Source organism: Phacochoerus africanus, chromosome 2 (genome assembly GCF_016906955.1).
Source record: "Phacochoerus africanus isolate WHEZ1 chromosome 2, ROS_Pafr_v1, whole genome shotgun sequence".
NCBI lineage: Eukaryota > Metazoa > Chordata > Mammalia > Artiodactyla > Suidae > Phacochoerus > Phacochoerus africanus.
In genome coordinates this window covers 11,680,761-11,706,944 of record NC_062545.1, presented here as the reverse complement: position 1 = coordinate 11,706,944, position 26,184 = coordinate 11,680,761, and the positions used below count along the sequence as shown (strand labels likewise).

General features: G+C 49.1%; 1 protein-coding gene across 2 annotated transcripts in view; it reads left to right on the top strand.

The window, feature by feature from the left end:
• TIAM2 (TIAM Rac1 associated GEF 2) overlaps nucleotides 1-26,184 on the top strand; it is a 237,261-nt gene that overhangs the window by 189,917 nt on the left and 21,160 nt on the right. Inside the window, exon 16 of one of the 2 annotated variants that reach the window (XM_047769867.1) lies at nucleotides 1,902-2,005. In XM_047769867.1, coding sequence (XP_047625823.1) covers nucleotides 1,902-2,005 — 104 coding nt within the window. Of the gene's footprint in view, nucleotides 1-1,901; nucleotides 2,006-13,001; nucleotides 13,317-26,184 lie in introns of those variants that run through there. The other variant, XM_047769866.1, reaches the window with a different exon arrangement.

The window sequence follows — 26,184 nt, the reverse complement described above, 5'->3', positions numbered from 1 at the left end:
AGTTAGGGTGTAATCTTGCTGCCCATGTGGTCCACATGCTGGTGAGTGGACGGCCTCTGTGGTGTGGTGTTAGAGGCCTGGAGAGGTGAGTTTGATATCCCCATCTGTCATTGCTTCCTGAGATTTTCCCAGGGATGGCTTATGCTTTTGTGATCAGTGCTGCCTTATTGGGGCTAAAGTTGTAGAATAACTTTAGTCACACTTCATTGTCGTTGGTTATTGTGGTTGGTTATTATATAACCATCAACAGTGAAGTGTGACTTAGGTAGTTGTGGATCTTTTCTGGACAGGGTTAAGGTATTGGAAGAAGCAAAAGGAAGAAGAAATTTAAACTCCAGAATTCTGTAGACTGTTAAGACCATTTTCTTCAGGTCTCCTCTTGTGTTTTTTTTTTAGGGCCATATCTGCAGCATATGGAAGTTCCCAGGATAGGGGTCAAATTGGAGCTGCAGCTGCTGGCCTATGCCACAGCCACAGCAGTGCTGGATCCTTAACCCCCTGAGCAAGGCCAAGGATTGAACCCTCATCCTCATTCATACTAGTCATGTTCTTAACCCACTGAGCCACAATGGGGACTCCCAGGTCTCCTCTTGTCTTAAAAGCAAGTGCTGTGTAGCCATTGGTGATATCAGCCAGGAACATGGACCAGCGTTTCTATCCACGAGTTCCATCAACCTTCTCAGGCTCCCACAGCTTCTAAAGGTCTCCTACAGACCACTCTTCTTGCTCCCATCGTGCTGAGTGGTTTGTCTATTTGTACCCAGGCCTTTTCTTCCTCCATCAACTCAGAAGGGTTTGAGATTGATGAATTCTTGCTGGAGTGGACTTGGATCAGAAACCATGTGCTTTCACCTAGTTGAGGGGATGGTCTATGAAATAAAAATTAGAATGAAAACCTGTGTAATATTTTGATAGAGAGTGACTTTTCCATACTTCTTGAATTTGTTGATTTGAGAACCACTGGATAGAACTTTTGAGGATGGCATGTGTGTTTAAATGTAGCTTGAAAAACTACATGCTCTACCTTTTATTCCTTCTTCTTATGTCTTCATCTTCTGGAAGTTAACAAAGGTTTGCTGTTCCTCTTGGGACTTTCAATTTAGGGATACAATTATGGTTGATGCCAGAAAATAAATTATACTTGCACATGAGCAAGTTGTGGGTTATAATAAGAATCTATGGTATTACATCATTGGTTTTCCTGGATATCTCTGCTGATTTGACCCTCACTTAGCCAAAAATAAAGGGAGGGAGTTACGATCACTGTATCAAAAGTGTACTTAGTGAACTTTGTACAGCAGTGACAAGAGGGGCCAGGCATTTAAGTCACTGTTTTTTATTTTATTTATTTATTTATTTTATTTTTATTTATTTATTTATTTATTTTTGGTCTTTTTGCTATTTCTTGGGCCACTCCCACGGCATATGGAGATTCCCAGGCTAGGGGTCCAATCGGAGCTGTAGCCACTGGCCTACACCAGAGCCACAGCAACGCGGGATCCAAGCCGCATCTGCAACCTACACCACAGCTCACGGCAACGCCGGATCGTTAACCCACTGAGCAAGGGCAGGGACCGAACCCGCAACCTCATGGTTCCTAGTCGGATTCGTGAACCACTGCGCCACGACGGGAACTCCTAAGTCACTGTTTTGATTGGTCATTGGCCTCCTTTGACCAAAACAGGCAGATGTGGCTTCTTCAATGAGCCAGAGCCCAGATCTGCTTTGGAAGTCTGGCTCTGTACACGGTGACTTCAGTATCACTAGGGACCACGCTGTCCTGCTTTCCAGATTGTTAATGTTTTCCTTTCCTCTCTTTCTCGATCCGAGCCTTTCAGCCAGCCAGTACTATTCTCTGCGGATGGCCAAACTCACCTATGTTTTTGTCACTTTTCATGCAGATTTCACCAATGTTCCTGACATTCCAACTGGCCTGAAAAGGAGTCAGACTGATGGCACGCTGGATCAGGTTTCCCACAGGGAAAAAAAGGAGCAGACGTTCAGGGTAAGATGCTATCCAGTCTCAGCCCAGGGCCTGGCAGGCAAGCCCTTGTTCCCACCTTCACCTGGTGCAAAAAAGATGGCGTTATCCTAACCCTGCTGGGTTGTCCAGCAGTTGATACAAACTGTTTTTATCACCTTAAATAAAATAGTTTCCTTCTTTATTTGAAGTGGCGTACCAGTAGGAACCCTTGACTGGAGCCAGACCTCCACCGTGCCTTCTGGGGCCCCAGAGGGCGGTGTGAGTGCGGCCATTCGGTTTGACAGGGAACATCTAGGCCAGGTGTGCTGCAGGTCCCATACAATGACTCTTCTGTTCCTTTACTCCCTTCTTTTTCAGGGTGGGGGGTGCTAGAGATAAATTATTTTGGAATGTTGTCATTTTGTTGTGGTAAAATATATGAAACATAAAACCTGCCATTTTAATCCATTTTCAAGCGTACACTCTGTGGCATTAAGTACATTGCTAATATTTTGCAAACCACTGTCCATTTCCAGAACTTTTTTGTCCTGCCAAACGGACACTCTGTACCCATCAGACAATAACTCTCCATTTATCCCACTCCCTGGTCCCCTGGTCCCCCCTTCTCTCCTTTCGGTCTCATTTGCCTTTTCCAGTTACCTCCTGTAAGAGTGATCGCATAGCATTTGGCCTTGTGTTTCTGCATCGTGTTTTCAGGGATCCCCCACGTGGTGGCGTGGATCAGAACGCCACCGTTTTATGGCTGAGTGACATTTCGTTGTGTGGATGGACCACCTTTTGCTTCTCCATTCAGCTACTGACAGACGCTCGGGTTGTTTCCACCATTCGGCTGTTGGGAATGACGTTGCAGCGACTCGGACATACAGCTGTCTGTCCAAAACCTTGTTTGCACTTCTCTTGCATATTCGACTTGGAGTGGAATTGCCGGGTCATATGGTGATTCCGTGTTTAGCTTTCGGACGCACAGCCCCACTGTTCACAGCTAGCGCCGCACTGTGCTGCGTTCACCACCAGCAGTGCACAGGGCTCCGCGTGCTGGGGGCTCCACGTCCTCACCCACGCTTGGCATGTTCTCTTCTCTTCCTACATTTTGAACTGTTCTTAGCTCTCCTTTCCCAAATGGTGTGTCTGACGTGATCTGTTGAGATGGAGAGTCCAGTTGTAATGGACTTTGAAATTCGAACTCTGTTTTCTATGTCTTGCTTTTGTCTTAATACAAAATAAGAATGGAGGAAATACATGCTGTGATAGACATTGAAATAAAAGAGCAGGACCACACATCAGTTGGGTCTAGATGAATAGTGCCAGGAGCTGGTCCCTGGGCGAGTGGCCATGTTGGTGGCCTTGGGGGACTGTGGTGGTTACTGAGGGATGGGGGTGTCGGGTTGGAGCCTTACCAGCTTCCGAGCAGATTCTAGTGGCCGCTGGCACCTGGCCCCTCCTCTCCTCTGTCTTTCCCTTTCTTACCTCCAAACTCCTCCCCCACCCCCTAGTCACCTCCTCCGAAGAAATCTCTCTTCTTTTTCTTTCCCATTCCTCATACAAAGCAAATACTCAACTGCCATTGGTCTGGCTGTGCCCCTAGGATGCAGTTTCTTTTACTAAACTGAAATCCTCAGCATTTTCACTCTTTCTGCTCTGTTCTATCTCTGGTGGGTTATTTACTTTGGGGAACTCAATACTGTAGCTCACATGCATCATTGTTTTTGGAAGCAGCGGATCCTGGAGCATCAAATAGATGTGTTTTGATTGCTTTGCCTTAATTATTTTCAAAAAAGACCAATGCTAATGAAACACTCTGGAAGCTAGGCTCTCTGTTGAAGGTAAGTGTGCCTGGGGGGCCCTGGCGAAGGGTGTGTGTGTGGGGGGATCATTAACCCATTAGGGCTAATGGGTTCCTCTCTGTTATAATCCGAGCTCCCATTAAAGTTCTTAAGAAAATCAAATTATCTTCCAAGTTTCATTTGCTGTTAAGATTCAGTCAAACCAATATGCAGAAAGTTCCCGTGTTGAGGCTATTTCCGACTCTGTTGCTTAACAGTGTTCATCACAACTACACAGAAATTTATAAAATGAACACTGGAGCACCAGGCAGAAATTGAGACCAGGAGGGAAAGCTGCCCTTCAGCTGGAACTTGGAGCTTTCTGAGCTCGAATTTCCATTTCTAAAATGATTAAAGAAGAAAGCAAATAAATACCAAACACCACAGAAGAAAAAAAAATGTGAAAAGGCCGTTAGCACGTCCAGCGTTTGCTGACCATCTCCTCTGGGAGTGGCCGTCGTCTCCTCTGATTTGAAGATATCTGTCTATGATAATGGATTGCAGTCCATTTAGAAAACCCTGGCAAGTGCTCAGCAGATAACGCAGTTTACACATTCTTTGTTCTTTGGCAAAGAAGAATCTGTGATCATCAAAAGTCATCGCAATGGCGATAATTAGTGAAAAGGAGGTTTTGAACTGAAGAATTAAAAAATAAGTATTTCTCTTCCAGTAGTAGTATTTTTAGCCTCCTAGAAGCATTGAGTTATATCTAAAAGCAAAGCCTTTCTGTTTTCTGAATGGTAATGTGGGAGTTTTAGGACGCGTGCCCAGCGTGTGCTGGTCTCGGGTCTCCCGGGGTGGCCCCAGCACTGTCCCCATTGTGCCCACAGGAAGGCAGCTGCTTCTGTTTCCCGGGCTCCCTGCTCTGAGCCTTCTCAGGGGTCATTAACTTCTTTGCAGAGAAGACCCTGGGTGAACCTGGACTGTTTGGGATCTTTTACTAACAATATTCTAGACTTGGGAAGAAGGAGTCATTTCCCTTGAAAATCAAACGCAGCCTGGCTTGATGAAGCACAGCTGTAAGTAGGGCTTTTTGACAGCCCCGCAATTGCGGCAAATGGTTCATAATTGATTGCCTTCTTTTTTGTCGAGGGTGCCTATTACTGTCACAGCTCTTTGTGTGCCCCCATCAACCTCTCCTGTGTGTGTGGGGGGGGGGACGTCCCCCCCAGTATTGTTAGCAATTAGCTTGCACTATTGTCGTAGTTTTGAGGTTGAAAGGAATAAACAGTTGCTTTGGGGGTGAGGGGGTTGAAAGAGTTTCTGGTTTGTTCTGGGAACTTGAGGTGTGTAAAGCCGTCCCCACAGAAACGCTGCTTGCGTTGCTTTCCGCCTTCTGAGCTGGCTCTGAAGATGCGGCAGTTACTGGTTCTGTCCTCAGCCTGCGTGCCCTGAGCGGGCACCTTCCCAGAGCAGGCAGGCTCAGGGCAGGGGGCGGGAATCCAGAGCAAGGGGCTGAGTCCTCCCCAACCGCCCCCACCCCGGCCCCCTGCTGGGGCTGCCTTGGAGGAAGAGCTTGGTGGCGCTAGGACGTCCTTGTGAATGTGACTGGGAAGAACAGTTTGGGATTCTTTTTTTTCCCCCCACTGCCTGGGGATGAGAGGGAGAGAGAACCTGCGTCTTACTCATTTCCCCACAGCCGACTGTAGATGGAATCGCTGCCCCCCGAGGGCACAGGTGTCTTGAACTTTTCCTTTTTATGTACAGCATGTAAGTAAACAAGGGCTTCGGTTCTCAGGGAGGTGGATCTGAGCCAAAGGAGGGCATGCTTGGGTGGTTTTCTTGCTCTGTCTCGAAAGGTGAATTTTGCTCTAAAATGCATAAAGACTGTTATGCAGAAAAGATAAGGCTTTATTTCTGGAAGGGATCCTGGCATAATCTTTAAGCACTCTTTGTAGCTCAGCATTCGAGAATTTCTCCTGGGTCTTAGTTGTCCAGGGGCATTGTCAACTTTTCTCATTCCAAGAAGGTATAGGTCTCTAACGAGATCTCTGAAATAGTTTTGTCCTTTTGAAATATAAATCTGGCAAAGTCCTAAGAAATTTCGAATGCTCCATAAAATATGTTGGAAAAGGGAGAAGAGGACTTGGAAGACGGTAAATAATGTTAGGCTTTGTCAAATTTTCCTGGAGTGTTGTGCATACTTGTGCCGGGCTTATGCTGTCAAAGAAAATTCGCACGAGTGAAACCCGTTTTCTACAAGGTAAGCAGCATTTCTCCTTAGTGATTCCTGATTAAATGTTTTTTTTTTTCAGCTTTTTAGAAGAATTTTATGTAATCACTTAGTGTAGCTCCAGCAGTGATTATTTTTGCAGTTTGTAGGCGTTGTGTTGATAGAACAGAGAGCACTGGGAATCTGGAGATACACAGCCTTGACAACTGTGTGTTGTGCTCTTTGCAATTTCGTCATGTTTAGGATCTATTTTGTCCTCTTTATTTTCTCCAGGCAGAACAAAGGGACATAGACTGACGGTTAGGCTTTGGGACCCAGCATGACCATAACGTGCATTTAATAGTGAACGCCTGTTCACCCACTTAGCTGCACCTTTTGGGTTTTTCACATGAATTGCTTTAAAGAGCTTGCTTCTCTTAAGAAGCTAAAGGAAAAGATTACTGGAGCACATGGTTTTCCAGCACTTTAAATTATAGATCTTTCTCACCTTTCTTTGAATGCCCTGGATTATTTCATGTCAAATGTGAGCATGCTTGCATTATTTCAGGATACCTATCTTCATATAGCTTTTGGTTGTAAGGTGTTTTTGTTAAACAGTCGAGTGAAAATAGAATTTATTTATAAATAGTAGTCCTTCTACATGGCTGCTATTCGATATTCAATAGATTAATATCATCATGATTCTTTCCTAAGAACTATAGACCTATTTCTAAATGCTGCTTATCTGACATAATTCCTACAGGAATGAATGGAGAGGTACCATCCTCAAAGTCAACTCATGGTCCCAGAAAAGTGACTTGGGGTCTGATGTTTCCCAGCAGTGCGACAATAATATTTCACCGTGATTTAATTCCAGGCAGCCGTTTCTCCTAGGCAGGTCTGATGGAAAAAACGCTTGACATCATGGTTGGAAACCTGGGATCTGTATCTTGGGCCACCAGACTTTGCCACTGATGCCCTGGGGCAAGGCACCCAGGCTTTCTAAGCCTCCTGTCCTCCTCTGTGGAATTAACAAATCGCCGAGCCTGTGTTGAGGGAGGGGGCCGTGGATGGATAGGAGGGCAGGTGTGAGAGAGTATTAGGTGAACATTTGCCCTTCTCAATGTGTCTCATACATTTGCAGGTGTTGAATGCTCTGCCATTCTGCTCACCTAACGTGTAACGTCGCCATAGGTCTCTCAGTCATCTTGAAATTAGTGTTGGTCAAATCCTGCTCGGCTGTGCTGTGAGATGAAAGGGAGAGTGGGAAACCAGGGCCATGGAATCCTCTTGGCTCTCTGTCATCCGCACAGAGACAGAGCCCGCCCCCCTTCTTAGCTTATTTTTCTTAGGTAGCGTCTGAAGAAATGATGGTCTTTTCTAAAGGGCTGTTCAGGTGACTAAATGAAACAGTGGTTTGCCTTTATCCTTAGCAGGAGTGGGCTGTGGGTGTGAGATGCTTAGGGGGTCTTGCAGGCTTTTCGCCTTTTAGAGAGGCACCACTTCAGTGCAGAGAAAGGCGCCAAGAACACAGGCTGGAAAGGACCAAAGTTGAACTGAGTTTCCCACCAGCTCTCAGACGTGCGTCTCTGTGTCTCTAATGCCACACTTCTTTTTTGGCAGGGACCTGGTGGCAAGTTGGTGGACTGGTTTGAAATGATGGTGATTAGTTTTCATTAAAGTCCGAAAGGCCATTTGATCTCTTTGCAGTTGTTGGACTCCCCCCCCCCCCCGACTTTCCTGGCTTCAGAGAATCAGCCCCTGCTCTTCTTGGTCTTGATGGTTCGGGCTGAGGTGCCGAGGAGATGCCAGCTTTTTGCTGGGAGTGGCAGGAAGGGACGTGACTGCGGCGTCAAGCACACGAGAACCCTGTTTCCTTTGTTGCCAGGGGTCATTTAAACACTCTGTCCCGAAGGGTTAGAGGTGCCACCCACAGTGTCAAAAGGGAGCGGGAAAGAAAGAACGAAAGAGAGGAACCCACGTCTCGGTACCAGGTGTGGGGAGGGCCATCGGCGAGTTGAGCTGTGGGGTGGCATCAAGCCCTCCAGAGTGAAGACACCAGGCAGGTGGCTGCGTGGCAGCCGTGGGATGGGAGTGAGTGTCCAGCAGAGCAGGGGACACAGTGGAGCTGACAAGGGGGCACAGGGAAGAAATCTTTCTGGTGGTGACCTCTCTCTGCACCTGTCAGCCCGGCTGTGGGCTGGGGTCCTAAAGGGGTTCGTGTTAGGGCAGGTGTGTCCCTGCACAGAGCATGACACTGTCACCGCTGGCTGAGCTGTGGGCCAACTGGGGCCAGAGACCCAGAAAGCGCCCCTGGCTGGGTGATGCCCGATGAGTGCCCCTCTGCCCGTGCCTCTGCCAGGAGGCTCTTAAAGCCCCATGGCTGGGCTGGGCTGGCTTGTCCAGGGAGCGTAGGCTGGGGCGCAGGGCCCACAGGATGCTGTGTGCTGGCACAGGGGTGGCATGAGGCACCTTGGGTCGCTGTGCTCCTCGTGGTACCATCTACACTTGTGGGGTGTGGACCCCATGATCGGAGCCACGGTGGAGCCAGAAGGACAGAGCTCACTCAGCCCCTTCTCCCAGCACCCTGGGTGAGGGTGGCTGCATGGTTTCCCTCTGGCCTCTTCCTCCGCTCCCTCCTTCTCTGTCCCCGGCCTCCTCCTGCCTCCGTCCCCTGCTTTCTCACGCTCCTCCAGGCTTTCCCTTTGCATCCCGAGTTGCTGGAAAAGAGAAGGAGTTGGCATCGCGAGGCCTCTGCAGAGTCACACCGTGAAGATGGAAGAGGAGGAAGCGTAAGCAGCCTGAGGGCTGCGGCGTGAGTCACCGTGGGCGGGCTGTGCCATCAGGGCCTGTCAGGTGGTCACGGCTCTGGACCCGCTTGCCAGGGAAGCGGGATAATCACCCCCTTCCTCTCTCTGTGGGGCCAGGAGTCACAGGAGAGCCACTGGAGCCCCCTCAGAGCTGAGGCCACACAGAGGTGACCCTGACGACAGAGATGCCCCTGAAACCGAGCAGGACCCTGTGGGGCTCCTGGGAACACAACCTCTCTGGGTCCCCCACTTATTGTTTTTAGGGAGTAGGCTTGAGCCTCCAGGACCCTCCCGGAGCTCCGAAGGGCAGGTTGGGACAGTTGCTAATCGGGGAAGAAAGGGCATGCAGAGACCGGGGAGGAGCGGCCATCAGGAGACAGCAGCGCAGCCTTGGGGCAGGTCCTGGCTTTTCCTCAAGGAATATGCACCACATCTGTGAGCTCTTGTGCTAAACGAAAGCCCCCCAGTGCATGGAAACCAGAGAGGAGGACCCCCAGAACCAGTCCTGGGGCCACTCAGCACCGGCTTTGAAGAAGAGCGAAAGCGGGCATCAACCCTGATCCTTTCTTGCAGCCTTATTTCCCAAACGGTAAAGCCACCTCCCAGGCTCTCCCAGGAGAGGGCACAGTTTTTAGGGCATTGGGCCTGCTGTGGCCGTCTTTGCCTGGAGAAGCAGTAAAGCTTTTTTTTTGTTTTGTTTTTCCTCTTTTGCCCCATGCTCTTTCTGTGTTTCTGTTCAGCCCCAGCAGCCAGGCCCGGTCTCGGCAGCACTCCAGCGCGGGCCTGGTCCCACCGTGATGACAGCCTTGCCACCCTTAGTTCTGCTTCCTTGTCCTCCCCTGTGGTGCCACTGGGGCTGTGACTTCGTACCCATCCTCTCTGGGATGAGACCACAAGAGGGACTGTTGGTCCTTTCCAAGGCGGGCCAAGAGTAGCCAGCCGGCCCCCTGCATGCACCTCGAGGGTGGAGAGGGGCCTCCAGCCGGCTCCGTGGCACCCTCATTTGGTTCTGGACAAGTCAGGCTGGGCGGATGGCAGGCGCCCTGTGTTCCCTGCTGGCCGAGGGCTGGGCTGCGGGCTCTTGGATTCCATCGTGGGGGAGAGGTCATGGCAGCCTCGCATCTCCAACCCTGTGATGCTCGTCCCTCTGTTTCTCCATCTTTACTTTCTTTCTAGGCCTCCCGGATTGGACATCGAGATTTACAGAGACTCGAATATTCCTTTGCTTTTAGGAGGAGAAGAAAGCTGGGTGTCTGAGTTTCTCAGGCCAAAGCCTCCCCTCAGTAAAACACCATTTGCATTTCCTCAGGGGAGCCTCCTGGGCGTGGTCTCAGAGGGAGAGCACGTGGGACTTTGCCCGGGCCTCACACTTTGTCCTGGGAGAGGTCATCGCACTTCCGCGCCCGTGCGCGCGAGGCCCGGGTCTGGCCGTCTGGGCGGCCCGTCCTGGCTCTGAGCATCCGTGCTCCCCACACTCCTCCTGGTCTGTCCTTCTGCCCATGGCCGTGACCTAAAGCAGCCTTTGGCTGGACCTGCACTTTTCCTCGTGAAGACAAGAGCTGCTTAAAAGAAAGATAAATCGTAGTAGAACCCCAGTTAGCGTTAACCTTGGATAATAAGGTAACGGTTGGTGAGGACGGAGGTGGTTACAGGTGCTTTATTCCCGTATCTGCTCTAGGTTTTCCACTCTTGAACCTTCTTTAGGAAATTATGTGGAGCAGCCCTTTTGAAAATCTGATGAAAGCCGTGCACGCTTAGAAAACTGCACGGATACCTGAGTTAAGAGTCACCAGCGATTCCAAGGCGCTCACTTATCTTAGGCCCTTTGTGCGTGGATCCCCCCAGGAATCTGCGACCTCCAAGTTCATATTCTCACTTAAACACCTGACTCTGCCTTGACCTAACACCTTGACATTATGTAGAATCGATGATCAAGTACTTCCAATAAGAAAAGTGCTGTGTTTGTGTAGTCCAGTGGCATTTGTTTATTTATTTATTTATTTTTTTGCCTTACAGGGCCACACTCACAGCATATGGAGGTTCCCAGGCAAGGGGTCTAATCAGAGCCGTAGCTGGCAGCCTACGCCAGAGCCATAGCAACTCGGGATCCGAGCCGCGTCTGCGCCCTACACCACCGCTCACAGCAACACCGGATCCTTAACCCACTGAGCAAGGCCAGGGATTGAACCCGCAACCTCATGGTTCCTAGTCAGATTCATTCACCACTGAGCCACGACAGGAACTCCCAGTGGCATGTGAACTTTGTTTTTATCATCAGGTCTAATTGGTCAGGCAGGGTTGGCTGGCATTGCCTTAGTCTTTCAATGTGCTAAGAGGCTGAGGAACAGCAGGTAAATCACCCCTCCCTTGATGACAGGGCACCACCGCCAGGTTGTGACGAGGAGACAGTACTGGTGGGGGGTGGACATCCTTCGGTGGCAGAATGTCAACTACAACACCATGTACTGGTGTCAGCATTTCAGAAAGTTTTATTTCCTGTAATTAGGGAAAAAAGTGATGGGACAAGACAAATTTTGATCCCAAACCAAAACTGAACAGAACTAGAGTTCCTATTGTGGCTCAGTGGGTTAAGAACCTGACTAGTATCCACAAGGATGAGGCTTCGATCTCTGGCCTCGCTCAGTGGGTTAAGGATCCGGCGTTGCTGTGAGCTGCGGTGTAGGTTGCAGTCCCAGCTCAGATCCCTTGTTGCTGTGGCTGTGGTGTAGGCCGGCAGCTGCAGCTCCTGGGAACTTCCATATGCTGCGGGTGCTTCCCTAAAAATGAAGTTAAAAGCAATTGAAGAGGACTCACTTTCATAAAATAAACAGCTGTGTGATGGACCAGGAGAGGCTGGTTTACACGCACTGTTCGGGGTGACGGGGTAGCTCCTGCATTTCTCTTCCGTGATTGTCACACAGGCTGCTTCCGTGTCAGCAGGTGGGCTGGCTACTGGCTACTGCCCACTCTTTCCCTTTCTTCTGAAGAAGTAGCAGCCACAGTTGTAATAATTTAGGCTGGACATTATTTGGGCACCAGGAATCTTATCTGTAATACCTTCCAAGAATGGAGCTTGAGGTAGCCTCACCCTAAAATCGTCTTCACAGAGGCTCTCAGCTGTTAGTCGTTGTTGACAGCTCTGCGTGGTCCTTCTTTATGATTATATTGCTGGGGGAGTGGGACTTTGTTTTTTAAGGTATCGTCGATTTACAGTGTTGTGCCAATTTCTGCTGTACAGCCACGTGACCTAGTCATACATATGTATACATGCTTTTTCTCGTGTTATCTTCCATCATGTTCTGTCCCAAGCAATTGGATAGTTCCCTGCGCCGCACAGCAGGACTTTGCAGTCTGTCCATTCTAAATGTAAGTTTCATCTGCTAACTCCCCGTCCATCCCACTCCCTGCCCTCTCCCCCTTGGCAACCACAGGTCTCCAAGTCCATGCGTTTCTTTTCTGGGGAAAGGTGCATCTGTGCTGTGTATTAGATTCCAGATATAAGTGATATCATATGGTATTTGTCTTTCTCTTTCTGGAGATGGACCTTCTTTAAATGCTCTGCGTGTGTAGAGATGGTAGTTGAAATGAACACTCCGATTGTGTGGGATCAACGATGCTGTATTGAGTCTTAGGGCCCTTTTGTGCCTTTCATTACGCACAGCCAGTTCTTACCTTTTTATAACGTCCCAGCCCCACAGTGGATCCGCTTTCACATTTTGAAAAAAGAACTTTGAGAAATTGCTCTGAGTCGTTTTGCAACTTCCCTGTGCCCTCCTGGCTGAGCAGGCGTCTGGGTTCCTGCCTGGGGCCCGGCGGCTGAGGGAGGGAGCCCGACACGCAGTCAGGTGCGTGTTAGTGTTCACTGTCTCCAGCACCGGCTTCTAACTGGAGAGTGAAATTGGGTGACCGGTTTTGCACATTAGCCTCCTGCTGTTCTTGATGCCCTGATCATGAATTACAGGGCAGCAAAAAATGTATTTGTCACAACTGTGGGAGACAGAAGAAAATTGGAGGTTTTTACAGGCGCCCCCAATTCTTTCCATCTTCTCACTCTCTTGCTCCTTGCTGCCTCTTTCGCCCTTACTTTGTTCAGCTGCCAGTGCCTCCCCCCACTTCACCTTCCCTCGCACTCTCAAATTCTTTGCCGCCCCCCAAGTTCTCTTGTGTTTAAACGTTTGTCAGAGGAGGAAGCTTCTCGATGTGCAATTGCTTAGAAAACTCTGGCTGGGCCTTTGCACAGCTGGGGGTTTCTTCCTAACTGCGTAGAAGCCACAAGTGTCATGTCACTGGAGGAGTCCTGCCATCTTCCTACCTCTCATGCTGCTTTGAGCCAGCCTTGGAATTTTCTAGAATCCATTACCATCTGGGTTTATTCGGGCACAAGATAAAGGCAAGTCAGAAGAGAAGCCTGGCCTGGGGACTCCAAGGCATCGGGATGGGGCCAGGCGTGCCCTGGTCTCTTCTCAGTAGCCTTGTTTCTTGATGGTCGTGGTTTTGCAGATGGTTTTCTGAGATGGAAAGACTGATTATCACACCAGTAACCTCAGGTGAGATTTAAAAACAATTTCCTATGTCTGAGGCTCTTAAGGGGGGGGGGGGCGGGCGGTTCTGTTTTTTATGAAAGTATTGTTGATTTACGATGTCGTGCTAGTTTCAGGTGTCCAGCAGCGCGATGCAGTTTCACAAAAACGTTTTAGCTTTACACCGTGTCCCGGTCCCATTGTCTCTGGTGTCTCTGGCTTTTGCTGCAGTGTCTGCCTCTCCGGGCGCCCCTTTCCTAGGTCATCATCTGTTCTCACCACTCCGGGGAAGCCTGGCTTTGGTTACTTTGTATTTTCTAGACGTTGGATTAGAATTGAGAAGCCATTTCTTAAGCAAGGATGTTGTCCTGGTTTCAGTGTTATTACCTTGTTTCTGTTACGTCGTCAGGGTTAGATTTTTATCCTTATTTTTGCATTTTTTACAATTAATAGGTCATTTTATTTTTTTCATTTTTTAAAGTTTTATTGCAGTAGAGTTGATTTACAAGGTTGGGGTCATGTCTGCTGTACGACAAAGTGATTCGATCATGCGTGTGCACACACCCGTTCTCTTTCAGAGTCTTTTCCCACGTAGATGACCACAGAATATCGGGTAGAGCTCTCTCTGCTGGACAGCAGGGCCCCGGTGGCCAATCATTCCATAGACCTCGGTGTGCATATGCCAATCCCAAACCTCCAGTCCACCCACCCCACCTGTCCCTTAGGCTTAGATTTTAGAGATTGGTTGGTGTAAAGTCTCAGATAAACTTGCCTAAGGCAGGTATTGTTCTATATGAGATGATTATTTTGAGACCTGTCCGTAAGAGGCCACCCAGAGTAGTGTAACTATCACATTACTGAAAACTAACAAAAAATTTCACTGAAAGTACAGGCAAAGGGGCACATACATTGTGCCCATGCTTGCTCAAGGCGCACAGTGCTTGGCAATCCTTATGCCCAATTAAGATTGTCAGGATTTTAACAAATCGCTTGATTTTTCAAATATCTTTGGAGCTCCCGCTGCAGTGCAATGGGATCAGCAGCATCTTGGGAGCGCTGGGACGCAGGTTCAATCCTAAGCCCAGCACAGTGGGTTAAGGATCTGGTGTTGCCGCAGATGCGGCTTAGTCTGTGGCTGCAGATCGGATCTGATCCCTGGTCCAGTAGCTCCATATGCTGTGGGGAGGCCAAAAACAATTTTTTTTTTCCAGTGATTTTTTTTTTTCTCCACAAAGCTGCAGTGTTTTAGACATCAAATTCCAAGTGTTGTTTTTAGCTGAATATTAGAACTGAAAATCCAGGCCTCTTTATGCACGAAGGGGATGTGCTGGGGTTCAGACACATCAGCGCGCCTGGCCCCTCTCTCCCCAACCCCGTGAGAGTCTTCCGAGGTGACTGGGGTGTCCTGGTCTGTGCAGCCTCGGTCATGGGGAGTCCCTGGGGTGGTTAAGCTGCCACACAGGTGCCAGCCTCCAGGGGCGGGGGGCGGGGGGGCTGCCCTCTTCCTGAGGGCACCTGCGATGGCTCTGCCTCTAAGGGGCAGTGAGAGATGCAGAGGGTAAAATGCAGGGCACAGAGAAGTGCTTTAAGGATTCCTAATTCACACCGCCGTCAGAGCCCATCTGCTGGTTCCGGGAAGGGCAGCCGTGGCCTGGTTTCTTCCAGAGAAGGTTACAGGGCAGAGGCCAGAGGCAAGCATGCTGCTGGTTTGGTGCCTCCGCCCTGGGTGGGCTGAGTGATGCTGCCACCTTGGTTGGATGCTCATTGTCCCCACAGCCGAGGCTGTACCAGACCGCACGTTCGCAGCTCACATTAGGAAGGGGAGACAATATAAGGACAATAAAGATAATAACTGCAGCGACCTCGTCCCTGGCTGTACTAATTTGGAAAGGAGAGGAGACATTATCTCTTAACTTCCTCTTGCTGGGCCTGGCAGGAGGGGGCCCTGAGTGCCGAGCCCCCTCACTCTCACAGGTCAGTAGGCTTTAGAAACATTGCCTCACCCCGAGTCCTTATAGTCTTATTCATTAAAAAAAAAAAAAAAAAAAAAAGGGATTATATTTCCATGACAGTTTTGTGGCGGCGAGAGGGCTTTGCTCACTGCCCTCAGCATGCGCTGCTTAGCCCTTAGCGTGCCCTGAATTTTACCGACACATTTCATTTAAACCGCTGTTCTCCGCAGCAGCCCTGTTGACACTTATCACTGGCCCCTTTTGTTTTTTTAAATTTTTTTATTTTATTTTTTTTGTCTTTTTAGGGCCATACTTGCAGCATGTGGGTCCCAGGCTAGGGGTGGAATCGCAGCTGCAGCTGCCCACCTATCACAGCCGTAGCAACTCGGGATCTGAGCTGGATCTGCAGCCTACACCACAGCTCATGGCAACACCAGATCCTTTAACCCACGGAGCAAGGCCAGGGATGGAACCTGAGCCATCATGGGTACTAGTCGGGTTGGTTAACCACAGCGCCATGACTGGACCTGCACTAGCCCCTGTGGTGGCAGAGAAGTGAGATGGGAGATGTTAACTGATGACCCGGTCAGTGGTGGGCAGTGTTCACACCCGGCTCCGTCAGATTCTAAAGCCTGTTCTTTCCACTACAGCCATCTGACCAGTTAGAAGAATGTGGTGGCAATTACAGAGGAGAGGGAAAAAGCAGACAAACAGCCATGCATTTAAATTCCAGGGACCGGGACTTGACTTAAAGGCAGAGCAAGCAGTGTAAACGTGTTTTGTTTGTGTCGGCCTTTAAAGAACCTATTTCTTAGAGCTGTGATGAAATTTTCGTTGTTGTGATCGTCAACAAGTTTGAAATCTGTTGCAGAAAAGTTCTCAAGTCCTGGAATGCTGAGTACTAATATCTGATATTTGCATCTGACTAGTAATTAGTTTGATAATTGGGAGTGTAGATTTGTACTAGGTGCAGGCCATATGTGAATATTTTTACCTCCAAGTTGTTTTCTAATAGATAAAATTCATGGTTTAAAATCGGCCACTATGTAATAATCTTAACAGTAAAATGCTGCATTACAAAAAGTAGATATTGGTCTTTCAGAAAAACATTTAAAACTGTGTTTCGGGGGGTACATGTAACTAGAGGGATACTGGAGAATACCTTTTAAATCTCCACAGAAAGGCTTTTCTCCTCCAGGGCTAGTTGGGTGGCTTCTTCAAGGATAACATTCCTGATCAGAAGGTCCCTTTTAATGTTGGGTTTTCGGCTGGAGCTCCCTCCTTATATGAATTTATGTCGACTGCACTCCCCCAATCCCATCCCCACAGGGTTAAAAATGTCTTTGTAAAAAAACTTTTGTACATGTGCTGGCTTCTGCCTTACTTCCTTCTTTTCTGCTCTCTCTTTGGTGTGGGGAGAAACACTGCAGGAAAAAATGCCCCTTCTAGCAACAGTCAAGGCGGTGTTAGGAAACAGCCCTGGTGGTAGGTGTCCTGATAGCGTCTATCTGGTGGATTGTCACAGAAATATTTCCCAAGATAAGATTGCGAAGCGGCAGCAATATAGCAACGACAGTGATGTTTAATAAAAAGCTACCTGGGACAGTGGGAGAGTGACGTGAATTAAGGGCAGTAAAGGGCAGATAACAAGATGACAGTATTAGCCCGTGTTGCCGAGAACCGCTCCCCACCCCAGCCCCGCCTTGCCCACTCCCCAACTTCCGTACCAATAAGTAGAGTCTGTGAGGGTGTGGAGGTTCTGGGCTTCTGTTCCCCACGAAGGTAGAACTAGCAGAGACGGGGAGTTCCCATTGTGGCTCAGTGGTAATGAACCAGACTTGTATCCATGAAGACTCGGGTTCAGTCCCTGGCCTCGCTCAGTGGGTTAAAGGGCCCAGAATTGCTATGGCTGTGGTGTAGGCTGGCAGCTACAGCTCCCATTTGATGGCTAGCCTAGGAACCTCCGTGTGTCATGGGTGTGGTCCTAAAAAAAGATAAGGACAAAGGAAAAAAAAAAAGAAAAAAAGGAGCCAGCAGAGATGTAACCCTGTGACAGTCTGGAAGCTGAGCTAAGAGGCCCAAGGAGTGTCACCAGGGAGCTCGAATAGGGCCACCAGTTGCCATTTTCTGAGCATCTTAGAGCCCCTCCCAGGGCACAGCGCTTGGGCTGCAGCGGGGAAGCAGGTGTTGCCCTCCTTTCTGTTTTTCTAGGTGTAACCCACAAGGATTACAACCCACAGCAAAGGGAAAGGACCTGGTTGGGGCACAGCCTGGGCTTCGGGAGCTGGGCCGAGCCGGGCCGAGCTGGGCCTCAGTGTGCGGGGCCCACTTCTAGGATCCACTGTATCATCCTCCCTCTTCTGTTCACAGGGCAGACTTCACCTGCCCAGAAAAGTCGGAGGCGCACAAAGATCAGTGGAAACTAGTCTTTCCAGAATTGGATAACTATTGGTGGGGATTAGTGACACATTTTCTCTTCAAACACAGTGTGATGAAGATGAGGAAAAAAAAAAATCTCAGCTCAGTAAATTCTCAGACCGAGTAGCATTTCAAGACCTTGGCTGCGAAAACCGCTCCATAATCTCTTACCAATCACCAAGAATCAAGTCAGAGACGTTAAGTCTTGCATCGCACTGTATTTGGAAAAACAGGAGTAGACAAAACCAACTGGAATGACAGGGTTCAGTGGAATCGTTAACCACTAAAGGGAGAGTTCCTGTAAATGCACAAGGTTGATTGCGGGTGATTATCAGAACCGAAGTAGGCTGTGAGAGGAAACAGAAGGAAGAGAACGAAGAGGAGGCTAGGACCTGAGATAAACGCCTGTGGATGGGACAGCGGGTGGGGGTGGCGTCCGTAGATCGCAGAAGTCCTAGGCGAGGGTGTTTTCCGAAAGACCGAGTTGAAAGATACCGGTTTAGGGATTCGTTGCGATCGATAAACCTACTTAGAATGAATATGCACTGGTGTGAAGCAAGTCACAGAAGGAGATAGAAATATAGGCCTTAAGACCCCAAGCCACAGGAAGAGCCAACTACATGGTCCATCCATCAAAAGGCAAAACTGAACACAGCAAAAACTGCTGAAGAGAATTTGAGCCGTTCCTCCGAGCCCTGGATCTGAGCCAGGTGAGCACGCAGGTGCTGTTTGGTTTGGGTTTTGACGCACTTGAACGCATAGTCCACCAAATGGTTTAGAGCTCATGGAAATGAAGATGTCATTTGGCATCTTTAGAAAATGAATATACAGGAGCTAAACAGCCATTAAGGATCGGGTGTTGTCTCTCTGGCGGTGCAGGTTCAATCCCCAGCCCAGCGCAGTGGGTTAAGGATCCAGCGCTGTTGCCACTTGGATTGGATCCCTGGCCTGGGAACTTCCATATGCCGTGGGTAGAGTTGAAAAAGAAAGGAAAAAAAAAACCCTGTTTTATAAAAGTCATTTTAAAAACAGACACTTTAATTTACTCACTGAACAAGTTAAAGTGTTATAGATTTTGAGTTTTAATTCAGACTTAAATTTCAAAAGAAGCATCTTTTTGGATTGGGCTCATCTCTCTCTTTCAGGAATTGGCTTGTTTTTCCTGTAAAGGGCCAGGTAGTAAATATTTGAGGCTCTGGTGTTTCAGTGCAGAAACAGCTATAGACCGCAGGCAGATGGCTGAGTTCAAATAAAATTTTATCCACAGCAAAAGCTGGCATCCTGGGTTGGGGCTGATACCGTTCACTGACCCCTGCTCTGATGATGTCCTTATTAGCCCACCTGGTTGTTTCAGAGTGAGGTCATTAAAGTCTGTGTTATACCTTTTTTTCCTTTTTTCTCTCTTGTCTTTTTAGAGCTACACCCTCAGCATATGGAGGTTCCAAGGCTAGGGGTCAAATTGGAGCTACAGCTGCCAACCTACACCACAGCCACAGCAATGCTGGATGTGAGCCATGTATGGAACCTACACCACACCTCATGGCAACGCTGCATCCTGAGCCCACTGAGCGAGCCTAGGGATTGAACTTGCATCCTCATGGTTCCCAGTCGGGTTCGTTACCACCGAGCCACGACAGGAACTCCTCTGTTACACCATTTTTGCACTCAGACATCAGAGAACAATTCTGGTCCACCTGCATCTTCCTTGCTAAGCAGGTTTAACTGTCCATCAGAAGTGAGCCATGTTTTTCTTTCTGGGTGAGAAATGGGAGAGCGAGAATGCAGTGCCTGGCAAAGGATCTGTTAGAATCTGTGCCGTTTTTCTGGTAAATTACATAAGAGTGATATTGAAACACCCGGTGTTTTATGGGAAAGAAGTGCCCGGTTGTCTAGAAATGCTGCCCTAGGCCTTGAGACATCCTTGGCAGAGAAAGCATATCTTATTCACTCCTGAATTCAGATCCAACACCAGTTAAATAAGGAAACTGAGCAGAAGGCAGGCAGCCGGCCTGTTTCTCACCAATTCTGGCTGGGCGGCTCCCACCGCGAGGGGTGGGAGTGCCTCTGGCCTGGGAGCCACCTACCCACACACATGGCACTTCCCCACCTCCAGGCACACAACACAGATCGGACCTGCCCTCCCAGGGGTGTGCCACCTAAGGACAAGGGAACTCACTGCTTGGAGGCCCTCTGTTTTCTGAAAGGCTGTGCTCCCTCCGATGGCCGCTCCCTCCCGCAGGCCCTTGAAGGTGAAGGTCATCTCCTCCCCTGCCCCCCTGTTAACAACTGCAGTCCGTCCAGCGGGCCCTCCGTACGCCCCCTCCAGCTTGTGTTTCCCCAGGGCGCTGTGCCTCTGGACACTGTGGGCTGCACGTTTTGTTGTCTGTGTCCTTGTCGCCTCTCTCTGTCCTTCCTCCACCACCTGTGATGAAGCGTGAAGGTCAGGCTTTTCCTTTTTTGTGTTTAAGCGTCATCTCCAACACTTAGAACAGAGCCTGGTGTGGAGGAGGGGCTCAGTAAAAATTTATCTAAAGAATGGAATTTGATTTTTCTGGCCTTTCCTTTAGGAACTCAGAGGAAATTTATCCTTCTACGCTCAGGAAAATAATACAACTTGGAAAATTAAACTCCCTGTGCATATGATAACTTTTTTTTTTCTTTTTTTTTTTTTTTATGGTCTCACCTGCAGCCCATGGAAGTTCCTGGGCCAGGGACACACAGCTGTGGCAGCGCTGGATCCTTTAACTCACTGTGCCAGGCTGGGGATCGCAGCCAGTGACCCAAGCCACTGCAGTCGAATTCTTAACCCGCTGCAACACAGCGGGCATTCCCATGATATAACTTTTAAAAGAGTCCCAGCTTTTACTAATCTCTCCCATCATTGGTAATTGCTGCATAGATTTTTTTTTTTTTGCATTTTTGTACTATAACTTATCTCGATGACTCTTTACCTTTCAGTATAAAGTATAGACTCTCATTGGACATAAGTTTACATTTAATTTTAGTTTATATTTCTACTCTGCCTTTGGCAATAGCACTGTCTCATCTAGAAAATTAAGATCATGAGCATTTCCTTATCCTTGCTGTACATTTTGATAAATATAAAAATCTCATGGCGTTTCTCAAGAATCCACTTGGATCTGTTTTTAACTCCCACTTCACCTGCCCAGGTGCTGATTACGACCCGCTTCCTCCCCCTCCTTCCGCCCCCTTTGCTGAGACCCTCTGGGATAGTCTGGCCCAGACTTCTGCCCTCTCCACCCTGGCACCACCTCTGAGCGTGGACCAGAGCACAGCCCTGGGACTCTGGCCTGGCAGAGATGGGTGCGTGGGGTATCAGTGGCTGGACCTATACATTGGGCATCCAGCTCACCTGGAATCAGTGCCCCTGTCTCTGCCCATCAGCCTGCCCGGGAAAGCCACCAACCCTCACTGCTCCTTCTGAGTGCCCTCTGCTGGGCACATTTGGGGTTGACATCCCCTCTTTCTGTAAATTAGAGTCTGTCATGGATTGCAGAGGGAACTGCAAAAAAGTCCTTTGTACAATTTTTAGTATTCTTTTTTTTTTTTTTAACCCAAAGGGGTATTTCTGACTTAACTAATTTGCTAGGATGTGACCACTGGCTCCGCAGCCCATTCTGAGGTGATTTACTGAGGCGAGTCCTCCGGGCTCCAGACAGTGAAGCGGGGTGGGGTGGGGTCCCGTGTGAGCCCTCACGACACAGGCCACCCCTTCCCCGGCTGGGCTCCCCTGGGGTGTCTGTTCTATGGTCTCTCATAAATGGTGAGGCCCATGATGAACCCAAGGTTCTTAGCACTGGAGTTCCCGTTGTGGCGCAGTGGTTAACGAATCCGACTAGGAACCATGAGGTTGCGGGTTCGGTCCCTGCCCTTGCTCAGTGGGTTAACAATCCGGCGTTGCCGTGAGCTGTGGTGTAGGTTGCAGACGCGGCTCGGATCCTGCGTTGCTGTGGCTCTGGCGTAGGCCGGTGGCTACAGCTCCGATTCAACCCCTAGCCTGGGAACCTCCATATGCCGCGGGAGCGGCCCAAAGAAATAGCAAAAAGACAAAAAAAAAAAAAAAAAGGTTCTTAGTACTGATCACTGTGAACCGGGAAACACCACTCTGAGTTTCAGGTTCCAGGATTGTTGGTTCTGCACAACACCAGCAGCCCCTGTCAGGCTAGGGAACCTTCATGCGTGCCCAGCCCTAACTTGTGGACACCTTCTTGCTTTCGGGTGGGGGGGGGAGGGGCGCAAGGTACTCAGCAACTTAATGTGAGCTCTCAGTTCCCAAACCGAAGACTGAACCCGGGCTGCAGTGGTGAAAGCCCTGAGTCCTGACCACTAGACCACCAAGAACTCCCTGTCTTGCTTTAAGAGCAGCTATTCCAGGAATGGAAGGAAGCAGGGATCAGCCTAAAGGAAGTCACAGCTGCATGCAGATGTGCCTTCCCCCCAGCCCCCCCAGCAGAGATGCCTCTAGAGGTTGGTGGCTGCATCCTGGGCCCACCTGGGGTATGTTTGGATTCTCTAGGGCCATGAGAGCCCCGACTGCATGGTGGGCAGAGGCAGCCAGAGGGGCAAGTCTGTTCTGCCCACGCTTTGCTGGCTGCTCCAGGGGTGGTCAACCCTGTGCCATCAGGGTGCTGCCTCCCCCCCAACCTGAGGTCTCAGTGAGTCACAAAGTAAGGACCGAATGCCCTCTAGTTCTGTGAGAACACCTTCCACCATCTCTGCCTCGGATATAGCAAGTACTCAACTGATGCTATCTCTCATTTCTCCTTGACTCCAAAGGCAACTCGAGGCGTTACCTGATGCAATAGGTAATGCATCTTCTCTTCGATCAATGAGGTGATTGAAGATGCAGAAGTGAGTCTTGCCCAGCACATATGGAGGGCTGGAGGCAGAGCCAGGGCTAGAACTCAGGTCCTCTCAGTCTAGTTTGTGCTCCATCTTTCACCTCCATCGCCGCGCACACATGTGAAAATATCCCAACCACAAGGGTCACTATTCCTAGAAATTGCTTATCAGATACACCCGGAATTCTACACTTAACAGTTCACTGTTTATAACCCTCACTGAGAATGGAGGAACTGAAATACGGTCAACTGAGTGACTCTTTGAGATACAACCTAAAAACACAGTTACTGTTACTCTTCTCCTTTTAGAGGCCCCGCTTCCTTTTGATTGCAGACAATCCTCGCAGACTTCCCTGGACAACAGCCAAACTGCTAAGTGTGAGAAGGGTAACACTTTGTAGCCTCTGAGCACTTCATTGTGGTACCTTCAAAGGTACATTTGCTATGAAAAGTCTAAGCGAACATTCACTTTTCCAAGTTAATCTTACCAGAAGTGTTCTTAAAATGAATTCTGATTTTCTAAAATGGCAAGATACTTTATTTTTAAAATCTGCATCGTTAGGTGTGATTTTTGACATCCCAGCAAAGGCGAAGCTGCAGTCTCACCAGCTGCCATTTCACTTATGGTGTATTTTGTCAGATCTTATTTTATACAGTATATGTTTGAGCTATTAATACGGCTTCAACAGCCCTGGAAACTGTTACTTTTCAGGGTTGTAAAATTGTATTGTCTGAGCTTTTGGTGCAAATACCAGTATAGAGATTTCAGATGAGTGAGTTTGGGAGTTTCAATATTATTATCTTGGGCTGTTGAGCTGCTATGAGAGCCAGACCTGGAACACCAGTCACAGTGTGATTCTGTCTGCTTTCTCTTGTCTTAGGAGGTTGGTCTGTACACGCTTGATGTATCCATCCTTCATTGCAGACCCTGAGGGCAGCGTGATCCTTCTGGAAAACACAAGCAGATGCTTGCTTTATTGATGGGTAGACCAGTTGTTCTCACATGAGTCACACATCAGCATCACTTAAGAAACTTTTAAAAGAATACTCAGAGATTCTGATTTGGTTGGTCCAGCCATGGGTGTTAGTTTTTCTTTCTTTTTTTTTTTTTATAGCTGCTACCCCCAAAACAAGTGTGTGGCCAGGATTGAAGTCCCCTAGAAAGTAGGAGGAGGAGGAGAGAATTTGGGGCTGGTTTGCTTATATTCCCTCGTGCTCCTTTCTAAGGCTCACCTCCTGGAAGAGAAGGAAAGCTGCCTTTGGGTTGCACTGTTCCCTTTGACTTTTGCTGTGCGTCGTTAGGTTTCTAGAGCATGACTGGACAGTTTGGAGTTTCTTCCATAATGAGTCATAAGATTTGGTTGCTTCAAACGTGCTGTGTGACATTTCGATAGATCAAGCTGCATTCCGATTGATGCAAGGTCCACGTCTCTTTTCTTGTTCTTCGGAAGTTTACCCTGAATGGACGTCGTCTGACAGGCCTTACCAGCACCACGCTTGGTGTCCTCGTGAAGGACAGAAGCAAGGGGATTCTGTGTACGTCCCAGGAGGATCGTAGTGCTTTCACTGTTTCCGTAGCAAGTTACTTAAGATGTGTCTGTGTGTCTGGTTGATAGAGCTTTTGCACCAAGATTAATGTCAAAACATAAGAGAAGTAATTACACGAAAGGGCCGGCAGGCTGGGAGTTCTCCTCCTCCCTGTCTGTGGGCCCCTGGCTCCCCCCCCCCCACCGCCCCCCGCTGCCGTGAGTTGGGCACTTGTCAGTACCAGGCTCCTTTTCCCCTGCGCCTTTGGCATGTTCTGTGCTTCTCCCTTGGAGCACTCGCCTTCCAGGACCACTTACAATCCACTCTTCCCCGAAGCCGTCCAGACAGCCTGTTCCAGCGTGATGTCCCACTTGTTTAATGTGTGTCACGTTTTACGTCTGCGACACACATGTGTGTGGTTGTTGCCAGTCTGCCGTAGGCTGTGCTTTGGTGTTTCCTACCTTGGCAGGGGCTGGTTTCTGTTTCTTTGGAGGCAGAGCAAGTTCTCATTGGGTCCCCACCAAACTGAACTGAAAGTCTAGCCAGGAGATCACTGCTGAGTGTCGGTGTCAAGCGTATATTTCCATCACATGAACACACTGTGTTGGGCAGGAGAGGGTAGAAGATGGAAGGAGAGAAGGAGAGAGGATGGGTGTCCTGAGTGGATTTTGAGGCCCCTCAGTGTACCAAGCGTGGACCAGCATGCTTGTGGGAGTGGCTAGTGTTCTGAAATATCCCAGCAAAGAAAATGAATTAAGTGAGAATGAAGAGGTGCTTCTGGCAGGTTCAGTTTTTATCCCAGACAGAGTGTTGGAGATCAGGTATGGAGACAACACGCCAAAGAGAGGAGAGTTTTAGTTGAGGTGCCAAAGATGGATCAGTCATTTGTATTGGGACTAAGCTGCTCTGTGATTCAAAATAATGTCAGTACAACAGAGGCAGACTGAACCCTGAGCTGGGCACTTGGGGGCCATGACAAGGAAAGGTATGGCCCTTGCTCTTTGACTGGCTGACGGACTGGTAGGTGGTGAGATGGGCTGGAACTTGTGGGTGGGAGGAATAGGAAAAAAGATAAGGAAAAAGATACTTTGTCTTTTTTTTTTTTAAGGACTGCACCTGTGGCATATGGAGGTTCCCAGGCTAGGGATCCAATCAGAGCCATAGCTGCCAGCCTACACCACAGCCACAGCCACACCAGATCTGAGCCCCATCTGCGACCTACACCACGGCTCACAGCAACGCTGGATCCTTAACCTACCGAACGAGGCCAGGGATAGAACCTTCGTCCTCATGGATACTAGTCAGATTTGTTTCCGCTGAGCCATGAGGGGAACTCCGAGGAAAGATACTATGAATGAATCCGATGATTCTCATGCAGGTGGAGGCATATAGGAGGACACACATTTGAGGCTTCAAACCACCAGCCTCAAGCAGGAACGTGCAAATGGGTTCTCCTTGCGAAGACTTGTCCGTGCTGTGCTTAAATCTAAACGGGAACTTGTACAGAAGGCTGTCGGTCCCCAGAGACACTCCTGCTCCTTCTTGTCTCTAATCTGTGTGATTCTCTTCTTTCTACCTGGAATGACCCCCCTGTCCCATGCCCTGGGTCTGACACATGGCGACCTAGTGCTCAGGACCTGCCCCAGGCTCCCTTCTCCGTGAAGGTTCCCCCAGAGCATCTCTGGGCTTTGCTGTGTCACCTGCTCCCTGTCTTTCACTCCGCTGGGCTCTGCACCCCTTCAGGGTGGGGACCTTCTCTTTGCTACACATCTCAACCTCTACCTGTACGGTCATGTCTTCACTCCATAAATTTTTTTTTTTTTTTTTGGTCTTTTAGGGCCACACCCATGGCATATGGAGGTTCCCACACTAGGGGTCAAATTGGAGCTGTAACTGCCGGCCTACACCACAGCCACAGCAACACGAGATCCTTCACCCCTGAGCGAGGCCAGGGATTGAACCCACAACCTCAGGGATACTAGTCGGGTTCATTACCGCTGAGCCATGATGGGAACTCCCTCTCCCAGAATCTCGAGTGGTAGGCAGCAGGGTTTGAGATGGAGACGGCCGTGTGCCCTGGATGAACGCCCCGTGAGACTTGGCAAGAGCCCGGGGCAGAGAGGCGGTCCCTGCATC